General features: G+C 34.4%; 1 protein-coding gene across 1 annotated transcript; it reads left to right on the top strand.

Moving 5' to 3' along the window:
* Window positions 1-9,114: 9,114 nt before the first annotated feature.
* Window positions 9,115-11,664, top strand: LOC306862221 (urokinase plasminogen activator surface receptor). Its single transcript, XM_079404954.1, has 5 exons — window positions 9,115-9,173; window positions 9,274-9,387; window positions 9,634-9,771; window positions 9,897-10,016; window positions 10,152-11,664. Exons 1-5 carry the CDS (start codon window positions 9,125-9,127, stop codon window positions 10,340-10,342), a joined length of 612 nt encoding a protein of 203 aa, XP_079261080.1. The 5' UTR covers window positions 9,115-9,124; the 3' UTR covers window positions 10,343-11,664.
* The last annotated feature ends 6,081 nt before the right edge of the window (window positions 11,665-17,745 follow it).

The following is a 17,745-nucleotide window of genomic DNA, read 5'->3' as shown; positions in this document are numbered from 1 at the left end:
ATGTGCTTATTCATTGCCGATTAATTTCATCACAAAAAAGTCTCTGAAAGCACTTGACTAATTTATAAGATTCTCCGTTTCCTGCCACACAAGCTTTGCACTACTCAGGACTACACTTGAAATGTAATTATTCCTTTGGACAATCACTTGTGTTTGTTGTATTATTGTTTGTAGTATTTCATCATTTTAAGTCACTGTGGGAAACATCAGTAACGCATGATCATATAAAGAAGATACCTGCTGCATTGCAGAGGTCAGTGTCACAGCAGTGGGTAGTTATTGTCACTCCAGTCGGGAGCTGTTGAGTTCCAGATTCACATTTAGGTGCACAGTGTTTAGTTTTGATGGTCACCCCAGTGAAACCTTGAAAAAAGACACAAACCTTTAAATAATAGGATAATTAAACAATTTCAACTGCAGTTCTGTGAAAAGATCAAAAGCATCCAGTGTAGATGTGTCTATTTGTAACCATCTTTAAATCATCTTCCTTTTATTTTAGCTGTACAAAAACAGTCTGCTTGATATTGCTAACTGGTATTTCTCAACTGGTTTGAAGCACACTTTGTTATTAGTTATTTACCTATAGTGGATGATGAATCGGAAGTTTGAGACATTAGAAACTTTATTTTGCATTATAAAATGAAGTGGATACTGTATTCATTAGTTAATCAAATTAATTAAAATGTCCACATCAATCTGGACTTACCAGTGGATTGATCTATTGTTTGGCTTTCACACTTGGAAAATCCATCTCCACATGTCTGCACTTCTGCTTTACAGGAACCCTCCAGAGCAGATGCACACTTGTAACACTTCAGAGAGTATCCTTAAAGACAGAGACAGACATTTAGTGACCTCCCTTTGTGTACCAAATAATATATAATTAAATACTTGCTGTTTTTGTACCTCCAGTGAGGAAAACGAACAGAAGAGCAACAGAGACACGCAGATCCATCATGTCAGGAACATAATTTAATATATGTTCTCTTTCCTTTTATGTCTGTTCAGAAATGGGTGTGTTTACTGAGAAGCCTTTGGTAAGTTCTACACTAGCCTATCACAGGCCTGTGCTGTATGTCAGTTACTCTTACAAAACGGGAGGAATTTTAAAACTTGCACATTAGCACCTTGGGGCTTTTTCGTAATGTATTTCCAGTTTCCTTCAAATGCATCTCTGAACATTCTGACGTTCCTACTGATGAAACATCATGTAGGGAAAATTATACTTTGGGATTTTGTGTAAATTGCTAACTGAAAATATGCTGAAATGTTTCTGATCTATTGTGTGATTAGTTTTGAAAATATACCACCAACTTAAAACAAAAAAGTAGCCGTTTTAAAAAATATATATTTAAATTCACTCAAGCACATCATTTTAAATTATTCACAGCCTTTTAATTTGTGTTCATATTTTTCAACCTGATCATTTTACACAGTTATTATTATTATTATCAATTGATAATTATTAATACAATGACAAAACATTGATACATTAAACTTCTAAAAAACTGCACCGCGTTCCTAAGTGTTTGAAGTCAACAAATGCAAAGATATTGTTTTACTAGTAGACAAAAGATCATCTTCTGCCATCTGCTGATAAAAGTCGCTAAATGCAATTTGAAACTTTACTCAAATGACTGTTGCACTTTGCAACGGGTTCAAGTGGAAATGGCATTTACCTAAAATATTTATAAATGTAAGATATGAATCAAACTGATATCAGTACCTAGCACTTGTCCTTAATCACATTGTGTTTCAAGTACACTTTGTACGTATTTGAATAATATTTTTATTAAATATGACACCAGGAAAAAAGTATTTAATTTATTTAGTCAATCAGCAAAGAAAAAACTTTAGAACACTTAAGATAAATAGTACAGAATGTATAGCCTACTATGTATTCAGTAGAGTGAGTCTCATTAGTAGTATACTTGTACAGTATGTGTGACTGTTTCATATACAGTATGTGTATGCAAGTGTTTCATGTATGTCATGCACGTGAGTGAAGTTTGATTTAAGCCCTATACTCCAGGAAACATGTCAAACCTGAAACCGTAGCAAAACGTTGGGCACCGGTGTGAGCCAGAACGTGCCCCAGCTGAATGGACCGTTGAATCACTGACTCACTGGGTTCCTTCAAAAGCTGATTCATTCGTGGAATGAAACACTGTGTTGCTATGCACTGTTGTATAAAACTAAAAGCATATTAGTGCTTGCGGCCTCGCGCACATGTGCTAGGGGTTTACAGAGGGGATGCTTTTTGTCATTATTTTCGACCAGGGGGATGCCATCCCCCCTCAATTCGAGCCCTGAGTATAATAATAAACATCATATATATAAGCATACATTTTGTCTGTTCTTTGTTGCACTGAAACACTATTTCTTTCATGTCATGTTTAAGAACGGTCTGTGAAAACATCCAAAATTTCATGATCCATAGTGTTGTAGTAATCATATTTAACATTTGAAAATCTTATTCAAAAATGTTTTTCACATTTTACAATACATGTAATGAAAGCCAAATATTTTTGTCAGCCCAACTCTGTCCTCCTATCTCTTCCTGAGAGTAATATCTTCTGAGATTAATTAAAGTTAATATTTCAACAGTTCTGGGTTTCAACAGATGTGGGTTTAAAGTTACATGACATGCAAGTTAACAAATACGTTATATTTTTTTAGTAAGTGTTTTATTTTATTTTTTAGTAAGTGTTTTATTAAGTGTTTACTATTGTAGAGTATAGAAATATTAGTTACATTCATTAAATGTTACTATAACAAGTACAGAAGTAATTGCTTTATATAACTCATATTAAAAAAGAAAAGGAACATTGTGTGAAAGTATGGAATAAAGTATGGAAACATGCATGTCCACTTAAATGTCCAGTTCACACAACGCTCAGCTACCAGTGACTTCAGCCCTCAAATCCAATCTGAAACAGACAGTGACTTTACATGATGATGAATGTGGAAACCCTAAGCAAATCAAAGCCATTGCCATCATGACATTGGTGATGATGACATATGCATGATTTCTTATCCAAATTTAAAAATAATATTCTTGGAGTAGCTGCTGACATATGTCCAAGACGCCTGTGCCATCAGAACAATGTTTGAAGGTTAATGATGCACTGTATTATATAATAGATTACAAATTATAATAATTCCAATATTTTAACTACAAGAACATTTTTCTCAGTAGACATGTAGCTTATGTTCAGTTGTCAACATTTGAAGTGTATCAAAAAATGTTCAAAGTTGTCCTAAGACAAGAACGTATTTTGGTTTTAGGACAACTTAGATTAAAGGTTTTAATCCACTTCAATTGTTAACTACTGCAGGTAACAGAATCACTGGCTATGTACAAAATAAACAAGAGTTTATGAATGATACAGGATGCTCACACTGTCACGGTGCACACACGAGGACGATACAAGAACACGGAGACAAGGATGTAAACAAGGCAGGGCGGGCAGGGCAGGGCAGGGCTGACACAGACAGGAACACCAGGGAGTAACGAGTAGACCTGAATAGAAAGGACTATAAATACACAGGATAATCATAGATAATTAGACAAACACGACTGGACAAGAATTAACTAATGATCACATTAAACAAGGACAGGAAACAAACCAAATATGGACACAAGAAGCGGGAACACATGACACACACGACAGAGGACTGACACACCACAGGCTAGTTTAAAAAGTGAATATTTTTATGACTATGAGGCAAACACAGAGGTTTTTTTTTTGTTTGTTTTTTTGAGGGGCTCAAGACCTAGACGGCAGAGAGTGCACCTTCTATGCTTTCATTAATTACAAAAGTACAATATTTTGTTGTAACTGTGAGTAGAACTTTTGGATGTCCTTAACGATACTGTAATTATTACACAGACCAGCTGTTAATGATCTATCTATCACGGATTTTGTGACTTTGCCACTTCCTGTAGATTATTTTTTTCTGTGATTAAGCCACTAATTAAATTTTGATCGACTATGCCTCTGGTTGACTATTAATTGACTATTAGAGGGCAGCCCTAATATTTTGACATATTTATTTCTGTATTTCTGTATCATTTGTTTTGTTTTTTATTTAGGAAACACTGCTGCTGAAATGAAGCATAAAGGTTGTATTTCATCATATGGCTGTATGAATGGGTCCACAAATTTCAACAATGGAAATATATCTTATTTCTGCTGTAGCATGGACCTTTGAGGTATGCTCCAGGTATTGTACCTTACACTAACCATGTGCAAATGACTTTCCTCTTTAAAACCAACACTCCTTTTGAATCCATATAACATTCAATTCACAAATGTAGGAATTGATTGAAAGGAGCAGTTAATATTGTTTCATTAGATGTTGTATTTTTTACAGATTCCTCTGGAGTTTCCGGCCTCAATGTCCCCAATGTTATCAATATCGCCAGTACCATCAATGACTCCAATGATCCCAATGGAAAGAAATGTTACTATTGTGATGGGAATAACTGCCCAAACATAACGGACTGTTCAGGGAGTGAAGACCACTGCTTTACAGCAACAGGTGAGAATCTGCTAAAGGATGAAGAAGATGATTAAAGTCACAAGTTTTCCTCTTAATCATTGCTTGATCTTATTTTTGAGAATTTGATATAGTTCACATATACCAATGACCTTCTTAGGCAGTGATTTTTATGTCACCTCAGCTTGCATTCATGACTCAGCTTTATTGTTTTCTTTCTTTTCATCAGGGATTTATGGAGCATTGTCATTTAATTTAAAAGGCTGTGCCTCTAAGGCCAGCTGTGATTCCTCATATATATATATTACCCCAAAGCTTCATGCTGAAAAAAGTCCTAACTAGTACAATAATAAAAGTTCATTGTTTAAGGAAAAAATTCTCAACTAATGCTGTAAACTGTTAAGGGAAGGTAACATCTCCTGAGGTAATTAAGTTTTTCACAAACTGACATCTTTCTGTGATTAAGGCACTGGCATTTACATTTATTCATTTAGTGGATCCTTTTAACCAAAGCAATCTGCAAATGAGTAATAAGCCTATTCAACACATGCTGTGACATTTCTGCTGCAACAGACATGTTATTTCATTCATCTGATCAAAGATATGCAAATCTCAGTTAATTATTTTCACTGGAGGTACAAAGACAAATAGTGTTTGAATTGTTGTTGGGTACAAATAGTCCCTCTTTTTATCACTAAGGGCCTGTTTACACCTGGTCACTTCATGCGTTTTCTCTGATCGGATATCTATCTAATTTGTTAAACGTTTCCATTTACACTTGGCCACATAAATGTGTCTTCGCAAAACGGTTATAAATCCGTTCTTCAATTCCTGCACTCTATGCAAATTTAACGGAGTTCACGTCAATGAAAGCAATAGATATGCACTGTATTTTATTCATTATCAGCTAATTTCACTGTCAGAGACCGCAACAGGAGAGAGTGTGGCATCAGCAATGGAAAGATAGGTTAGTCTCACTACTTTTAATGAAGATGATAGAGTGTTGAGTGTCTGCAGCTTACTTTCAGTTTGATTTGTGGCAGTTTGCGCATTGGCTTGCTGAAGAGATATTAATCCGCAGTGATGCTTGTTGCATTAGAGCTGTCATATCTAACTATAACATGCCATATAGCCTATAAAACGCTCTCACATGTTTATTATTTTAATATTTTGGGAGGAGTAAAATTAGCATATGTGGTTTCAACAACAAGATGCATTTACACATGTCCAGTTTAGTCTAGTCCCAGACCACCTCCTGAAGTGGTTTGAGCGATCGGATTTATATCTGTCTTTATATCCGCATTTACACCTAGTCTTTTATCCGATCAGAAAAAAGCATGAAGTGACCAGGTGTAAACAGCCCCTAAAGGACACTGATGAGGTCTTGTGTAGAAAAACAAGTGACACACCAGTGGAGCTTCCACACACCAAAGTTTAACTGTGACAACATTATGCAGTATGATGGACTGAAGAGTACTGTTATAACTGAAAACTGAATTTAGTATCATTTAACAGCAGGAGGAAACAGATAACATTTGTACACCTAGATCTTTGCACATGCTGACATCAAACACTTACACAGCAGTGATTGGCTTTCATTTTAATGTGTGTGCTGTATTTGTATTTGCATGTAAAATGAAAATATGTCCACGTTCTTGGACATAACAGTGTCTAAATGAATCTGGTGGCGGTCTCATGGTTCATGTCGTAGCTCTCAGAACATTAGTTGTAATTACGAGTTCTTTGACATTGATATTGCCCCTTAAGTCTGACTCTCTAATCAGTATATTAAGGTGAAGATAACTGTAGCTGCCGTGAATTTGGTCTTTAATCAAAACAAACTTCATTAACCACTTCCATACAAATAATGTTACTCTATCAATATTTAATCAACAGAAATATTTATATTTATATCCTAACATTCATATGCATTACCTCGAGCTAACAGCATGGTAAAGATGCAGTAGTTTACCAAAAAATTATAAAATTAATATCTCTGCAAACCTGGCTGTCTTTCGTCTGGTACAGAACAAAAGAGCATCTGTTAAAAAGGAAATGGTCATTTTAGCAAGGTTTTGTACTTTGGTTATGACTTGTAGATTATGTTTTTCGGGTATATATTATTCTGATGAGGTGGGACAGAGAAACTGCATGCATATTGCAGAATTGTTCAATCCGTCCTGCCCAAACACACTTTCCTGGAGTTGATTAGCTGGTTCAGGTGTGTTTACTCAGGGTTGGAGCTCAACTCTGCACGACAGTGGCCCTTTAGGAGCAGGATTGGACCCCTGGCACATAACTGCATGATACAAATTTAATTTACTCTATCATAACGAGGGGTGAGAACCAGAAGGACGTAAGTGACATTTTTGGTGAAATGGAGATTCAGTTTAATGTTTCAATCATTTACTTTTGTACATTTCAGTAAATAAGATCTATAGGTAATCAAAAATAATAATGAGGTTGTTATCAATATTGCTGGATAGTGAGCAAAGTTTCAAGGAGAATCAAACTAAAGAGAAAACACTACAGTTTTGGAAGATTTTGTGAACAAACAGAACACAAAAATTTACAAAATGATACATTTATTGTTTACTGAACAATAAAACAAAATGCAAGCAAACAGTTGTCCATATCGGTTGTCCTTCAAACAAAGAATGCTAGGAACATCACTGCTTTGTATTTCCCCAAGTTTAGCAATCAAACCTGCTACTTCCTGCACATTATGAAGTGTCTGTTTTTATATAGATCTGTGTTTTACAGGTTTCATAAAATCAATAAAACAATGCCAAAGCAAGTAGAATCACTCGGACATCTTTCCTCAAAGCCATCATGTTGAGAAAAGTGCTTTGTTAATGGAAAGTTATCACTGTACTTGACATGCATAATACTTTCCCATGAGCTTTCTTTTAATTACAGAGCAAGACATGACATGCTTCTCTTGAAATTACAGCAAAACAGTACATATTACTGCAGGGATACTGCATTTATAGTGCAGAGGTGTCACATCTGTCCTGCCCAAATACACCTTCCTGGAGTATCCTGTAATCCTGAAGACCTTGATTAGCTGGTTGAGGTGTGTTTAATCTTAGAACTCAAATCTGTGGGACAGTGGGCATCATAAGTATGATTGGACACCCCTGGTATATTACATGTTAAATATTTAGTTTCATACATTCTAGTGTGCCCAGCCCTTTCTAAAACCAATTCTTCACATTCTAAATCAGACTCAATGTGATCAATTCTGTCCTGTTTCTAATGTCCTGTCATTACTGCTAGCAAACTGACTTAATTACACCCACTGTACTGTACTCATGCTTCAGTTCAACAATATGGAACGTCCAGAGTGATTAAATGAAACTTCCCATTTACATTCTAAATCTATAGTTCCAGAAACTATTGTCAGAACTAAACAAGAAGTTGGTGAATCCCGTATATTGAATCTGGTTCCCTTACCATCATTTAAAGATACGAGATCATGTTCCTCCATTAATTTTTCAACTACCCTTCTATTAGCTATGATCTCTGCATAAACTTCCCCAAAGTGATTACATGCATTAATATCCCCACGCCATACCGAGTTATGTTTAGTTCTTATTATATTTAGTTCATCTAATGTTAACTGTTGCATGGATTATAAAAGTTAACCACCTTTATTCCCGCTACATGTGTCCACACCTCTACACTCACTTTGGGAATCTATTATTTCTCTAAAAGCAACCACACTTGTTCCCACTCCATCCTGTCTAACCAGCTTATAACCAGGAATGATGAAATTCAATTGTGCTATTGAATGTTATTACTACAGTACTGCTGTCTTTCCTACCATTTCTATTAGAAAGCAAATGCTCCCCTTTTCATTCAGCTGTGTGTTTAATATCTTATCACATAAGGACACAGGCACTCCTTTGAGATGATCAGATTCCCCTGGTAGCTACATGACATTTGCCTGCTGCATCACCTAACTCTTTAACGCATTCGCTTGTTTGTTTTTTTGTCTACAAAAAAATAAGGACATGATTGCTGATTTAATATTGCCTATTGATATTGGATTATATGGGATTATTGATGTTTTCAACTATTCCAGAAAATGTTACTAGCCTACTTTTTCCACCACATTTTCCTAATCTTGTTGTTTCCTCCTGTAATGCTTTCATCCGACTCAGAATCTCTTTTCATTTTAAAATGCATTCAAATAGAAAACGCTTATTTTATACAAATATTAACAGCAATAATATTTCATAACATCGCTGTACTTTTGATCAAATAAATGTAGCCTTGGCGACTTCTTTCAAGAACATTTAAAATGCACTTTTAACTTTTGAAAAAAATGATTTTGATAAACTGTCCAGAAAGAGGAAGTACCTCTGTAAACCCAATTCTTCACATTTCAAACAGACTCAATATAATAAATGCCTTGTTATTATTGTTAGCATATTTGACTGAAGTATTAAGATTGACTCTGCCTTAAAGAAATTACAACTAATTTTCTTATTTCTGTTGAAATATGTACTTATGTAATTACTTCCTGTTAAGCTGTCATTATCTCATGAAGGCCCATCCCTTTTGCTAGGATATAAAATCAGCTCTGAAACACATTATTTCATTCACCTGTTCGAAGATGGATCTGCAAATCTCAGTTTTTCTTCTGCTAATTTTTTTCACTGCAGGTACAAAGAGAAATTGCTTAAATTGTTATTGAATGCAAATGATTGGACTATACAGTTGATTGGATTTCTCTGTCATTGTCTCTCTCTTTTATTACTAAAGGACACTCTCTCAAATGTTACCAGTGCACAAATATTACAGATACTTGTCATAATAAAGAGGTAACATGTCCTGAATTGTCTGCATGCTACAGTTCAACAATAGTAGCACCTTATGGTAAGTCCTGCACCTTTGCTCGAAATGTAATGTTATATTTGACTGATGGAGAAGCTGCATTTTAAAATGTATATAAAATGTATGATATTGCAAGAATCCTATAATACAGATTTCTGCTGCTTAATTCATTGCCACAGAGATATTTTGTGAAAATACTATCATTTTTATTTACAAAAATCTTTGACATTAGATAATAAATTCACCATATGAGCATTTGTCTTTCCTGTATCATTTGTGGTTTTTTAGGAAACACTACTACTAAAATAAAGTCTAAAGGTTGCACTTCATCACATGCCTGTATACCTGGGTACACGGACTTCAGCATTGCAAATATGTCTTATTCCTGCTGTAACACAGACCTTTGTAATGCCAAAGATGCCCCAGGTATTGTACTTTACTACTGATGTGCAAATGACTTATTTATCTTATTTAAAGCCAACACTCAATTTTCATCCATAGAACATTCAATTTAAATAGTGTTGTTACATTAGATGTTATATTTTGTACAGGCCCTTCCAGTACTTCTCAAAAAGTCCCCAATGGAAAGAAATGTTACAGTTGTTCTGGGCAGAACTGCCAAAATATAACGGACTGTGCAGGGAGTGAAGACCACTGTATTACACAAACAGGTGAGAATCTGCTAAACGAAAAATGTTAAAGTCATTATTTGCGTGTCTTATTTTGTGTCTTATTGAGTTCACAAATGCAAATGGCCAACTTAGTAATTCTTATGTCATCTCATCTTTTCTTATTCTTTTCTTTAGGAAATTATGGTGGCTTGTCATTTATTGTAACAGGTTGTGCCTCTAAAGCCGTCTGTGATTCCTTGACATCAAGTATTTATAGTCAGAGCTTCTCATGCTGTGAGGGGAACCTGTGTAACGGTGCTGAGAGCGTCACTCAGAGCTTCCTGTTCCTCTGCTGTTCTCTGCTCTCCTTCATCCTGCTGCACTGAATCCAGAACTAAAACTAAAAACTAATATAAAATCATCATTATGTCTAGCAGAAACAAGTATGATCATTCTTCAATTATTCAAAATAGAAGAAAAAAAATCCACCTGTTAAGTTTTACATGAGTTTTTAGTACAATATTTGCATTTCTTCTATCAGGATTTTCCTGTTCACATGTAGGTACTGATCAGAAAAGGTCAAAAGAGAGGAAAGAAAGAAAGAATTATACCTTTTTTCTATTATTTTGCTCAATGCTGTAGCCTATAGGCCAATTTTTTTTTTATTTTTTTTTTTGTATAATAAGGATAAAGTGCATGAAATGATAAAGGACTTTGGTGTTTGATCCCGATTTCTTAATTCGATTCATATTAACAAGCCCTTGATTTGATTAAACTCCAATCTCGATTAACTTTGATTCTATATCTATTCATTTGGAAATTTCATGTAGGCTGCGCATCAATTTTCCTGTTTTCAGATAGGCCTATAAGTCTAATAATCAATATTCAAGCAAACTAGAGAGCTGTATACAAACATTTAATAGGTAAAAATAGAATACATTTTAGAATAAAATATAAAAATATAATAAAAGACCCTGTCTCCTAGATGGCCATCAGGACAAGGCCACAGGAACCAGATGAGTCCTTTGCACAATCTGACTGTGCTGCATGCAGCCTAGATTTAAACGGCTGATTTTGTTCGGCCAGAGGAGAATGGCACTATTTCGACACACTATTTCCTCGTCTAAATACTGTAAAGCTGATGTAAAGCCGATGTAAAGCCACCCAGCTTTATATCAAGCTGATGTAAAGCTGCTTCAACATAATTTGCATTGTTAAATGCACTATACACATAACAGTGACTTGGCTTGGCTTGACTTGAATGGTGCTTGAGACGAGTCTATCCGTGTTTGCGGTGCTCATGACAGGAATATGTGTTGAAAATACAAGAAAAGTAATCGAGGAGAGAGATTTTTGAAACTAACTGGAATATGTTTCTTTAAAACTGGAGGGGTTTATCCGAGTATGTTCTCTCAACATTGAGCGGCGATTGAAACCAGGAACTGTGAACTAACGTTAGTCAAAAAGGTAATCAAAACGGTAAAATCCTGTCAGTTCACTATAGTTCTTGACTTTCAGTGTTTATTGAGGTGATGGTTTGGCCATAATAGTTTAACTTTGTCAGTGGGTGAAAAACATGAACAAATTGAACAAAATCTTACATTTGTTCTTAAACAAGCTTTTCAAAAGAATTTGGTTTAACTGTAAAAGCTGTATAAGTATGGAGCTGCTTTGCTTTGAACTGGTGTAATAAATCTTCATCTTTTATTATCTGTTGCCTGTGTTGTTACTGTTGTGTGTGATTTTAATTAAAAAATTTCAAATTTCATATAATATTTGAATTAAATAAAAGTCACCATGTTTATTGATATACCATATTACCTGATATATAATGTATGATCACTGTATAAACAATCGTTTTAGAGCAATTTGTTGTAGCCACTTACCCTGTAACTACATGGAATAAGGAGGTAACAAAGCACCACTTTAATTTACAGAATATTGTATTTACCCCACATGGAATAAGGGGGAAACAAGTTGTGCTTAAACACGGAACTAGTGTATATTTTAAATATACAGAGAAAAATATCGCACTGGTTTTAATTTAATTGTTTAATGGTCAAATTAAACCCTATTTTTGCTATAAAAACATCACTATACATCCACTGAAATAGGCTACAGATGTTGTATCCTTTTTTTTTTTTCTGTGAACAGCTGGAAAGAGGTAAGCTTGTTTTAAGCTGCACTGAACCTTGATGGTATATCATGCAGTTATTTGGTGATAGTAGTGTTTTGAAGTTTCTGGTGTGAATTTGCTGAGATCGACGAATAACCTGAATGACGATAAATTATACCTGAAACTCATTAACTAATTTCACTAGATGCCCAGTATTGTTGTTTAGTAATCTCCATCATGTTTCCTTTAATAATAGAATGGTTAAAAATACCTATAATAAAATATCAGTAATAAAATTATAAAAATAATATCGTCTTTCTAAATCACTCCCAAACATAAGATTATTGTTTAGGCCACACCACGTAATATTAGAATAGGTACCCCTTAGTTTCAAAATACAATATAAATGATTTGTAATTTTACAGGTTGTTACCCCTTTATTCCCCAAATGTATTATTCCCCTATAGGTACACTATAATTACAAAGAACGCTGTAACTTCAGTTTACTTAGGCAGTTCTTTGCAGGTTGTAGGCTATATCTGGTTGCATATCCCTTATTACCCAAAGGTAACACATTGTTCCCTTACACCTACACGTACGTTCTTTATAGGTAGAACTAATTAATGGTGGGCAGAGCGAGGCTTCGTGAAACACTGAAGCAGTTGAAGCAAATGTGTCGAGGCTTCGAAACGTTTCGATACCTGTCTCTACAGTGACACCTAGTGGGCATTTTCAAGTATTGCTCTGAAACAGCGTCGACAAAGAAACAATTGAGCGAATTGACGAATTATAACGTATGTTGTGTTATTTGGAGTGGTTAGTGTGCTCGACTGGAATGCTGTCTCCTTGGGTTCGAATCCTGGGGGAAGTCATCTTCACAAAATTATAATAAACAGTTAAAATGTGTGTTTTCATTGTTCTGTTCTTGTTGAAACATCGGTCTGACATCTGAATGAACTCTTTGTGAATAAATAAGTGTTATTTTGGTAATGAAAAATAGACAATAAAATACATCAAGCCACAATGTCTTCTTTTTTTTTTTTTAAACAGGCCTATAGGTCGAATAATCAATATTCAAGCAAACTAGAGAGCTGTATACAAACATTTAATATGTAAAAATAGAATACATTTTAGAATAAAATATAAAAATATAATAAAAGACCCTGAAGACCCTGTCTCCTAGATATGAAATGAGATATTAAAAATATGAATTGTTCTGCTGTTGATGGACTTACTTCTTTTTTTACATAGAATTTCTCCAGCCTTGGAAAAAATAATCTCTCACAAAAACCCATGAAGGGAAGATGCGTTAACTCAATGAATCGCCTTAGTCACGTGCCATGGGTGTTTCGAATCACCGTAGTCACGTGACATGGGTGTTTCGAATCACCGTAGTCACGTGACATGGGTGTTTCGAATCACCGTAGTCACGTGACATGGGTGTTTCGACTCACCATAGTCACGTGACATGGATGTTTCGAATCACGCGTGTTTCGAAACATCTGCGCTTCGGGATGTCGACGTCGAAACGTCAGTTTCACGCCAGCCATCCCTAGGTAGAACTGTTTCTTTCAGAAACGTCCGATTTGAGAACCGATGAGCTGATGATACTGCGCATGCGTGATTCAGCGAACAGTGCCTACTAGGGGTATGCCATACTGCAAATTTTGGTATCGATCCGATACCGAGTAAATACAGGGCCAGTATCACCGATACCGATACTTGTTATTTAAAAAAAATAAAAATTTAATGACCAACAACAATTTTAAAAAATTAACAATACTAATGTTGATATGACTAATACTATATTCACCTTAAAGCTACGTGGATAAAGGACTTTGCAGGCAGAGGAGCCCAGAACATGAAAGCAATAAACAGTTTCATGTTAAGTATTTCCCTCCCATAGAAAAGAGTTATAAAAATAATTAACGTGGCTTAATAAATTAAGAACGTAATATTAAAAGACAAAACTCAGTATACACCTTAATGTTAATCAAACTAGATATACAAGTAAGCAGATGAGCCCAGAATATGAAAGCAATGCTCAGATTTCACATTATGCATTTTCCTCCCATAGAAAACCATTATAAAAATGTTTTAACGTAAGTGGCTTACTGAATGAAGACTATATGAAAAATAACTATTAAACCATAACTCGTTTATTATTGAAAGGATTTTAGTATGTTATGTACGTACTGTATTTCCTGTTTGTTTTATACATACTGTAATATTTGTTTGTTATTATTGCAATGAAAAAACTGTGATATGAAAAGCCCAAATTCGGTATAGTTTATATAAATATATAGGCCTGCTATGTATGTACAGCTTGTTAATAAAATATAATATGGAAAAGAAAAAAGAACCGGACTTCCCATCACTACTTGTTTCTTAACGCAAGGTAAACACGAGAGTGACATCTAGAGGACAAAATAAAAATAACACAATAATAATAAGTGTAATGAAAATAATCAAATGTGTGAGTGACTGCCATTCAATTCAACATTTCTGCAGTGTTGATAGGCTAAATTAATATGATGCGGGAACATTAGTTAACTCTGGAGTTGATTTATCAGCAGGTGACAGCAAGTTCTTGTGTAGACTTACAGCTTTATATTTGCCTAACACACACACAGGCTACTGGAGACTTCAGCTCAATGCAAAATCAAAAAACTGCATAATGTTATTGCTTGTAAAAACTCAAAAGCTACCTGTATAATACTGCAGAACTAGAGGTCACCAGACAGAATAACGAGAGGGTTTTTCACTAAATTAGAAACTTCAAAACTTAGCCTATATGATGAATGACTGAAGTAAACAGGCTTCACAGTTATACATCAGGAAAGCCTTCTAAACTGATGATTGATAGTCCTTGTTGGGTTTAATATTTCTATTTGTCTTCTCTCTCTAACTCTCTTTTATATTATTAAAGGACATTAAAAGATGCAAGTTGTTGTGAAGGGATGGCATGGATTGCCTAAATGCTCCAGCTTAGCATTATATGTTGGTCCAGTGGATTGTAATGAACTGATATACTAACTGATGGAAGTGCTGGTAAAAATGTACTGCTGCTACAGTGTTAATGTAAATTATTATTAGTTTTTACTAAATATTTCAACTGAAATTGTCATTCTAATAATATAATGTGTAATATAAATATATGAGAAAAATAAATTTAAAGCATTTTCACTTTACTCAAGAATGTGCAGTTGAACTGGTCGTACTTGTATCATGTACTTTAAGCTATACTAGTTCTACAACATTGCTTCAATTGCTTAACAAGCTTAAACATTGTGCTTTACCAACTGGCTGTGCAAATACTGAAAAGGTCTCTTCTATGTGCCTTAACATGGATCTTTGTAAGATGCTCAGAGTATTGTACTTTGGTTAGAATAGTTTACAGTAAAAACATGTAAAGGTGCAGTTACGTTAGGAAATTTCACAGGCAAAGAAGGTCCATTGTCTATTAGTGTACACTCTTAAAAATGAATGAGTTTTGCAGCAATGCAGTGAGAACTTTCAATGAATAGTTCTTATAAGGACTGTTTTTCTTAGTGTAATAACATTTTTTAACAAAACCTAAAGAAAATTTGCCACTATAAAGAATCTTTTATGCAATGGAAAAGTTCCATGGATGTTAAAAGTTCTTCATGCAATCACTGATTCCAATAAAGAACCTTTATTATTAAGATTGTAGCAGGGTCATTCCATTTTTATATATTTTTATATTTGTCATTTCATATTATAGGGCTAAGTCTATTCTATCTACTTGTTTATTATAAAATAACAAACCAAAAAAAACACTAGGTTTCTTTTTTTCTATATTCTACTCGTTTTCTTAAAAAAAAAAAAACCTTTCTACATGCACTGCGTTAGACTAACCAAGACTTGTAATAGCACTTGCATATTGTTGCTCTTTTGTTGGTTTTGATTGCTTCTAATGTCCTCATTTGTAAATCGCTTTGGATAAAAGTGTCTGCTAAATGACTAAATGGACTTATATTCAAACAACTTGTAAAGTGAATTTTGCATCCGATGACCCCTCTAAAGTAGGCTATGTTATTCATGTAATAAGTACTCTTTTTATGCTAAAGTGTACTTCTTTTTCACAATTTTGATGTTTGTTAACATACTCATTGTATTGAAGTGCTAAAAAACTTGATCCGTTTTATAATAAGCATCCTCTTAGTGACAACTGATTTGTTTTGGTTTTTGGTCTTGTGTCAGATTTTAATTGAGCTTGCATTTGTATTAACTTTAAGAATAAAATTAAATGACAATTCATAATTTAAAACAGCCCATGCATGCTGTTTCCTATTAATTGCTACATAATTCTAAAAATAATTCTATGATTAATTCTGGTTAAAATTTCAAGACAGACTAAAATAAAAACAAAACTAAAAACTAAACGAGTTTGACCTGTATGAACAACATTGAACCCCTTTTGTCTTTCATTGTATGGAATGCAGAAGAATGTAAGTGACACAGGTTTGGAGGGACATGATTGTCAGAAAATGAGACAATTTCATGATATATTTCAGGGATATATCGAATTTTATAAATAAATAAATATAAAACCCCTGCTGAAAAAAAATAGACACCATTACAAAATTAGTAATGGTTTTACTGGTTGTAATGGGACTTGTATTGATTTTACTGGAAACTGTAATGGACCCTGTTTGTCTCTTCTGGTAATTGGTTGCCTTATATTGGTGGCTTGTTAAAACCAATAAATCCTAATGGAATATGTCCCAAAACACACTACAGAAAACCATTTTTAATGGTTAAAAGTTGATGGCTTGTAATGTTTGTAATGGTATTTGTAGTGGAAAACATTACAATTTTCTGTGATGGTTTTATTGGGTTTTTTTTCAGTAGGACATAAGCCTATATCAGTTATACAGTGGTATTGTGGCTGCTGTGTGTCATCTTAAGGTTAAGATGAATTCTAAAATTGTGCCCCCTAAATGCGCAAGTGGCCCCTCCCTGAAACTCTTACTAAAACAAAACAGTGATCATAATCATGCTGAGGCTGCGTAGTTTTAAAAGTGTTTAATATATGTCAACCTGTGCATATGATTCAGAAATTGATTCAGAAAATATCACTGTGAACAAGTGACTGATATACTTATAGAGAGAGAGTGATACGCGTCATAATCTGAAAACCAGGTCCACTGGAGGGGAAATCAATCCACCGCTCTCCATTGACTTTGTTGCGGGAAGCTGCCTCCTTGTCATTTCTGACTTATAACAAAAAACAGAACAATGTCTAAAAGCTGGTATGAGACAGGGTGTACAGTAAACAAGCTAAAAACCAAGAACTACGTTTTTATAAGCTGTCGACCCAAAAAACAAGCACAAAAGTAGAGCACAACGTGTCATATTACTATGAGAACTACACCCCCTGGATGGAAACGTAATTGGCGACAGGAAACAATCATTATTTTAACCATGTCAAAGGATTATTTCACTACCCTATGTATACCTGAAAGGAGGAGAAATATTGAGAAACTCAATTTTATTACTGTCTTTACCAGTGTCCCTTTTCTTTACCTTCCTTTTGTTTGAGAAATGATCCAACTGAATGGCCCAACATCAAATACCCCAACATTTACAACTATTTGTGTCCTTAAATGCTTGTTTTTTTGGGTCAACAGCTTATAAAAACATAGTTCT

Source organism: Barbus barbus (genome assembly GCF_936440315.1).
Source record: "Barbus barbus genome assembly, chromosome: 43".
Lineage (NCBI taxonomy): Eukaryota > Metazoa > Chordata > Actinopteri > Cypriniformes > Cyprinidae > Barbus > Barbus barbus.
This window is presented reverse-complemented; position numbering and strand designations above follow the sequence as displayed.

Bases quoted from the DNA above. Each gene is read 5' to 3' on its own strand.
- LOC306862221 (XM_079404954.1), top strand. From the start codon at position 9,125: ATGGATCTGCAAATCTCAGTTTTTCTTCTGCTAATTTTTTTCACTGCA. The intron at 9,174-9,273 runs GTACAAAGAGAA...TTATTACTAAAG, and splicing joins GCTAATTTTTTTCACTGCAG to GACACTCTCTCAAATGTTAC. The intron at 9,388-9,633 runs GTAAGTCCTGCA...GTGGTTTTTTAG, and splicing joins AACAATAGTAGCACCTTATG to GAAACACTACTACTAAAATA.